Source organism: Scylla paramamosain, chromosome 46 (assembly GCF_035594125.1).
Source record: "Scylla paramamosain isolate STU-SP2022 chromosome 46, ASM3559412v1, whole genome shotgun sequence".
Classification (NCBI taxonomy): domain Eukaryota; kingdom Metazoa; phylum Arthropoda; class Malacostraca; order Decapoda; family Portunidae; genus Scylla; species Scylla paramamosain.
In genome coordinates, this window is record NC_087196.1 from 6,395,858 (window position 1) to 6,403,357 (window position 7,500).

General features: G+C 38.2%; 2 protein-coding genes across 2 annotated transcripts in view; one reads left to right on the plus strand and one right to left on the minus strand.

The window, feature by feature from the left end:
- LOC135094692 (uncharacterized) overlaps nt 1–7,500 on the minus strand; it is a 199,737-nt gene that overhangs the window by 136,278 nt on the left and 55,959 nt on the right. The gene's annotated exons all lie outside the window — the stretch shown is intronic.
- LOC135094690 (uncharacterized) overlaps nt 1–7,500 on the plus strand; it is a 19,619-nt gene that overhangs the window by 6,496 nt on the left and 5,623 nt on the right. Inside the window, exons 3-4 of the mRNA XM_063995005.1 lie at nt 3,295–3,475; nt 5,250–5,486. Coding sequence (XP_063851075.1) covers nt 3,295–3,475; nt 5,250–5,486 — 418 coding nt within the window. The remainder of the gene's footprint in view (nt 1–3,294; nt 3,476–5,249; nt 5,487–7,500) is intronic.

Here is a 7,500-nt window from a genome sequence, read left to right on the forward strand (position 1 = left end):
GGTGGTTGAACAGTGGAAATAGTGATGTTAGTGTGGTATTAGTGGTGTCAGTGGTTGGTGGTGTGGTGGTGGTGATAGAATACCTAATTAATTTCAGTTATCTAAAAAAAAAATGAACGAAAGACTACGTTAAAAGTTTCATTTGTGTAAAATAGAATACGAAAAGCGAAAAAAAATATATATAATAAAAGCTAAAAACAAAGAGAGCGAAATAATAATAATAATAAAAATAAAAACAAAATTAAAGAAAGCTTCAAATCTATCAAAAAAAAATAAGCATAAAAAATACGAATTATCAAAACGAATCTTCGGAGTTGCTTAGATAAAAAAAAAAGACAGAAAAGAAGAAAAACTGATACTTAAACGAATTTTTCAGGCTTATAAAAAGAAAAAAACAATAGACGAACCTAACGGCAAGGTAATCAAAACGTCTTAAAAATACCAAAAAAAAAAAGAAAAGAAAAAAGAAAAAAATACTCGAACTTTTCAGCCAAACCAAGAGAGAGAGAGAGAGAGAGAGAGAGAGAGAGAGAGAGAGAGAGAGAGAGAGAGAGAGAGAGAGAGAGAGAGAGAGAGAGAGAGAGAGAGAGAGAGAGAGAGAGAGAGGAGGGGAACCTAAAAACTTTAAACGAAGTACAACGCTTCACGAAAAATAAATAAATAAACAAAAAAGCAAAAAAATAAAGTGGCTTACGAAATGAAATAAGTACAAAATAACCACACAATCAACACACACACACACACACACACACACACACACACACACACACACACACACACACACACACACACACACACACATAAAATAAAGCGAGACAATAATAATATACAAAACAAACACAGATTTCACGACAAGCACAACCAGTAACAGTTCAGTAAAAATTTCCCTCATAAAAAAGACACACAAACACACAAACACACACACGAAACAAAAAAAAAAAAAAAAACAGAAACAGGACACCAGTTTAGTAGGAAGGAAAAAGTGGAGTTCCGAAATAAACCTCATGATTTAAAAACAAAACTAAAAACAAACTATAAAAAATGGGAAACACACATTCCAGCGTGTACGAGTTTTATGAGGGCGGAAGGGGGCAAGGGAGGCCGATAGAAAGTGATTGGTGGACGGATAGAAAAAGTACATAGATAGATAGGTCAGTAGATAGACAGGTGGCAAAAAAAAAAAAAAGGAAGGTAGAGAGAAAAGGAATAATAGATAGTAGACTTATACATTGATAGCTAGAGAGGTACATATAAATAGATAGATAAATAGATATACAGGTACATAGATTGATAGATAAATATAGAAAGATATATAGATGAACAGACAGAGATGCATACACAGTAAGATACATAAATAGAGAGTTAATGAATATACGAGTATAATTAGATAAAGATGCACAAAGATAGAGAGTGTGATTGGTGGACTGACAGAAAAAATACATAGATAGATAGGTCAGTAAATAGATAGGTGCCAATAAAAAGGAAGGTAAAGAGAAAAGGAAAGATAGATAGATAGATAGACTTATACATTGATAGCTAGAGAGGTAGATATAAATAGATAGATAGATAGAGAGATAGATATACAGATACATTGATTGATAGATAAATATAGAGATATACATAGATGAACAGACAGAGATGCATAAATAGAGAGTTAATGAATATATAATTAGATAAAGATGCACAAAGATAACGAAAAAAATATACATATATGACAGATATAGATAGGTAAACAGACAAGTGAATAAGTAAATAGACAAATATAGAAAGGAAAAAACAAGAATAGATAGATGAATAGATAGACAGAGAAACAGATAGACTGAATGAACGATAAAAGGACACAAAGAAAAGCAGAAACACAGACAGACAGACACAGACAGACAGACAGATAGACAGACAAAACATAAAATAACTGAACCATCACTCCATATCCAAAACACTAACAGACTTAATTAAATCAAAAACTCATTACAACTTCATTACCTTCCCTTCACCTGCCCTTCCTCTCTCTCTCCCTTTAAAACCCAACCAGCCTGCAAGAATTTTGTAAGCTATATTCAACTTACCTTTACTTATGATAACACGTGACGCAGCGCAACACAGGTAACACAGAATCAATTAGCACCTTCCTCCCTCCCACAGGTGTGCTAAGAAGGTAATTAGTCACTTCCCCCGCTGCAGGTGTCGTCCATGGATAATTAATTTCTTTTACCTCCTCCCAACACACCTGCCTCTTCGCCTTAATTGCTTATTTATTCTTCCTCTCGTGATAACTACCGCGAATTAGTAGTGAGGAGGCGCTGTGTGTGTATGTGTGTGTGTATGTGTGTGTGTGTGTGTGTGTGTGTGTGTGTGTGTGTGTGTGTGTGTGTGTGTGTGTGTGTGTGTGTGTGTGTGTGTGAATCATCCATTTAGCTTTGCCTTACTCTAAGCAAATGCGATAAGTGTAACATCATGCCATATAAAAACAATAAAATAAAATAAAAATACGCGAGGAATGTGAAAAAAAAAAAAGGCAGCGAGCAATTAACTAAATCACGAGAATTGAGTATAGGCGAGTGTAATATCTCTTTAAAAGTTGAATTTAAAAACGATACAGTAAGAAACGAGTCCTCAAACAGAGTGGCAGATGACAGCAGCATACTCAGTAATCAAGGTGTTAGTGCTAAGTCAATAGGGAGCTCTCAAAGTTGATTAAATTTATGAATGAGTATGACGGTAGAAATGCATCTTTTATTCAGGGAGTGCCACGTGTAGACTTGATGGCTTCTTGCAGTTGCCCTTGTGTTCTTTTGTCCTTCGTTGTTAGTGTCGAGTCAATAAGGAAACAAATTTATAGATGAAGATAAGTGGAAATTTTTTTTTTTTTTATTTTCTTGTTTTTCTTTCTTCCTTTTTTTACAGGGACTGCCACATGTAGGTTTGATCGACTGTGGTAGTTATCCTTGTGATCTTACGTTTTTCTGTTTGTCTTTATGTGCAGGCCTGACAAATTCTTATGGTTTTCTTTATTTTCTTATGTTATCTTATCTCTTTCCATGTGTAGGCCTGAAGACATTTTGTAGCTTCACTTATTTTCTTACATTTTTTATTCTTTTCACAAGCACAAATAGATTCTTGCACCAACCCTTATGTTACGTTCTTTTCTTCATTTACAAGTGTAGGCTTAATGGCATCTTGAAGTTACCCTTATTTTCCTATGCTCTTTTGGTCTTTGTTCATTTGTGATGGATTCTTGCACCAACTTTTACAATCTTTTGTTCTTACGTTCCCTTGTTCTTAATCCCTATACAGGTGTGGTCAGAGGGCACCCTTCTGGTTAACGTGAGCAACCCGCGCCCTGTCTTCCTGGTGAGAGGCCTCCCTCCAGCCGCGCCTCTCAAACTAGTGCTGTACTCCGCCACGCCCCACTCCAGATCCACACCCGTCCTACTGTATACACGCACTCTGCCGCGCTCAACCTTCCCCGTGACAGGTGTGTGTGTGTGTGTGTGTGTGTGTGTGTGTGTGTGTGTGTGTGTGTGTGTGTGTGTGTGTGTGTGTGTGTGTGTGTGTGTGTGTGTGTGTGTGTGTGAGTGAGTGAGTGTGTGTGTCGGACGATCCCACCGCTGCCACCATTATGTGCAGACGAGATTTTGCATAACGGAGTGCTGAGGGATACGAAATCTCTCTCTCTCTCTCTCTCTCTCTCTCTCTCTCTCTCTCTCTCTCTCTCTCTCTCTCTCTCTCTCTCTCTGTGTGTGTGTGGGGGGGGGGGAGCGGGATTGAGTGTGTGCGTGTGTGTGAATCCGTTTCTCTCTTTCCACTTTGATATTTTGAATTTAATTTCTCTCTCTCTCTCTCTCTCTCTCTCTCTCTCTCTCTCTCTCTCTCTCTCTCTCTCTCTCTCTCTCTCTCTCTCTCTCTCTCTCTCTCTCTCTCTCTCTCTCTTTCTCCCCTCATCACCGACACGTGCAATAAAAAGAGTACACAGGAATAAGATAAAGAGGAGAAAGAAAGAGAGTAAATTTATCTCTCCTGTCATTCTTCTCTTTTCTAATTCCTCTTTGTTGATTTGTCACACGTTCTCTTGTTTCTTCTTCCTCCTCCTCCTCTTCCTCTTCCTGCTCCTTCCTTATCACCGGCACTTGTGTTATATTTATTCAATCTTCCCTCCTCCCTCTTTCTTTCCTATTGTTTCTCCCTCTCTATTTCTCTTTCTCTCTGTTTCTCTTCAGTTGTCGTGCTTCCTTGCTTGTCTTTTCTCTCTCTCTCTCTCTCTCTCTCTCTCTCTCTCTCTCTCTCTCTCTCTCTCTCTCTCTCTCTCTCTCTCTCTCTCTCTCTCTCTCTCTCTCGCTGTCTCTAATTTCTCTTCGGCTTTTCACTCTTTTCTGTCCACTCTATTTTCTTTTTTCTCTTTTATTTTCTCTTTCATTTCTCGTGTTTTCTTTCACAATTTCCACCCAAGATTTCACAAGTTTCTTTTCTATTTTTTTTGTTTTGTTTTATTTTCATTCGTTATTATATTTAACACAACTTTCTCTTCTCTTTCTCATATTTCCTCTCCTCCTCCTCCTCCTCCTCCTCCTCCTCCTCCTCCTCTTCTTCCTTATCTCCTGTGCTTTATTTCATTCCAGTCTAATTCATTTCCTTTCTTTACATTCCCCCTCTTCTCTTCCTCTCCTTCACTCTCTTCCAACTAAACATCTATCTATAATACCATCTCTCTCTCTCTCTCTCTCTCTCTCTCTCTCTCTCTCTCTCTCTCTCTCTCTCTCTCTCTCTCTCTCTCTCTCTCCACTTAACACCTTTCTCAAACTCGATTTTCCCTTTTTTTTCCCTCTCCCTCTCTCTTCCTCTCACTCTCTCCCTAATATCAATTCCTTTATTCTCCCTCTCTCTCTTCCTCTCCTTTCCTCTCCCTTTCTTCTCCTTCCCTTACCAAGCCATTCTCTACCTCCCTCCAATTCCAGTACATTTATGAACTCTTACCTCTCTCTCTCTCTCTCTCTCTCTCTCTCTCTCTCTCTCTCTCTCTCTCTCTCTCTCTCTCTCTCTCTCTCTCTCTCTCTCTCTCTCTCTCTCTCTCTCTAATACTAGTCTAACTCTCGCTCTCCCACCCATGTCTTTACTTCTCTCTCTCTCTCTCTCTCTCTCTCTCTCTCTCTCTCTCTCTCTCTCTCTCTCTCTCTCTCTCTCTCTCTCTCTCTCTCTCTCTCACAGTAATTCCAATCCCACTAAACCCCCCTCTCCCTCTCTCTCTCCCACAGCCCTCCCTCCTTCGCCAGGCCCAGAGAGTCGAGAGATGGAGGAAGGCACATTATCTACTGACGGAGGCCTGGGCGGGGGACTGGGCGTGGCTATCGGGGGGCTAGTGGGCGGCGTGGGTCTGACTCTGTTGGTGTTGGTCCTCGTCATTCTGCTCATGCGCCGCCGGCAGAGACGAAGGGCGGCGCTGGAGGACCTCGTGGCTGCTCCTGCTAGTGAGGCCATTGAGACACCGAAGGGTAGGTAGTGGTGGTGGTGGTGGTGGTTTTTTGCTACATAGGTTTTTCTGTATGTTTCCCTGTGTATGTTGTCTCTGTCTTCTCTTTTTCTTCTCTTTTCTCTTCTTTTCTCTTCTGTCCACCTCACTAATGCAGGAGTTAACTAATATTTCCATCTATCCCAATTGTTTATGTATTCCTATCAAAATCTATATTCATTTGTAAGACTCCGCAGATCACGTAGATACAAATGATCCGGGAAATAAATGATTGGTTTTGAGGGAATACAGAGCCAATTTGCCGTGCGTTTCAAACAATACAGGGATAGTCGTGCCAGCCAATGAGTGCTGCTTAGTGACTGCTCATGTGTTTGTTGTTTGGTATTGAAATTATGCACTGTACTATGCTTGGTTTGGTGACGATTTTGGTACTTATGCTCCTTTGTTTTTAAGGCGAAAATGTATGTTTTTTTTTGTTTTTTTCTCTCTTTTCTTGAATGTGAAAATGTTTCTTTTTATCCTTTACTGAGTTTGGTTCGTTTTGTTTTTGCTTTTTTTTTTTCTCTCTCTGTCTTATTTTGCTTTATTTTTGTGTGAATTTCATGTTCCTTTTCCTTTTAAGGTGAAAATGTTGGTGTTAGTCTCTCTTCCTATTTTCTTCAATGTAAAATTATCTTCTTTCCCTTTAGTAAGATTTTTTTTCGTCTTTTTTTCTTATGCCCCTTTTCTTTTAAGGTGAAAATGTCAAGGTCACTTTTCTTCTTTTCTTTAACGTGAAAGTGTCTTCTCTCTTCCTTTATTAGAATCTGTCCATTCTTTTCTTTCTTTTTTTTCACTCTTCCTCTTCTTTCCTTTCCATACGGTCCGTTTGCCCCGAAAATGTTTTGTCTATTTCCCTCGTTATTTTCCTCGTAAAAGTGTCTTGCTCAGAAATGTATCGTTCTACTTTGCAGGACGCATTTATACTTTACGGTTCGACTCCAGCTATTCCTTTCTCGCCTAAAATACTCGGCTGGATTCAAGACACTTCATTTTTAAGTTGCTTCGCTGCAGAAAACAATGAGAAACTTTTTTTTTTTTCTATTCATTTGGCTTAATTTTAGTCTTCAGTAATTTCTTTCTCGCCTAAAACACCTAGCTAGATGCAAAACATTTCAAGGCATTTCATTTTTAAGTCGATTCGTTGCATAAAACATAATGGGGATCAGTATTTTCAATTTTTTTTTTCTTTAATCCATTCGACTTTATTTTAGACCTCAACTTTTTTTTTCTCTCTCTCTCTCTTCTAAAATACTTCGCTAGATTTAGGACATTTCATTTTCAAGTTGTTTCATTGCGGAAAACAAGAGAGAGATCGACATATTCAAATTTGTCCTCAATCTGACCTTAGAATATTTGTCTAAACTTAATGGCTTCTTGATACAATGGCTCGTTTTTTTTTTTTTTTTTATTGCTACTTTTTTTTTTTTCGTCCTTTTCCATAAGCATGTGGGTTCGAATGTTGCATGAATTGTTTAACTCCACGCAAACACTAATGGCGCTGATAACACACGAGTACAACATGAAACACCAACACGTAACACCAAACACGAACACACGAAACACTTAGGATGGTCCAAACGTGCACCAATGAACTTAAACACCAACAAACTAACGTACAACCAAACACCAAGACAAACCAAATACTAGATAAAATAAACACACAAAAACGAAACTTACGATGGCCCAAACACAAGAATGAACTAAAAACACCAAAAAATACGAACACATGAACGTACAAACACCGAACCAAACACCAAGCACTAAAAAACACAAGACCAAACACACGAACACAACACTTACCTATACGATAAAAACCTTCCTTATAATTAATCAGACGATCTTACATTACACAAATCTTGAACTTTTTAACCCACTGACTCTAAACAAAAAACTTAACAACAACAAACTGCTTCTTAACACAACAACCACATCACATAATCAAAAAGAAAGAAAAAAAAATTAAACGTAAAAAAATAAATAGATGAATAAATAAA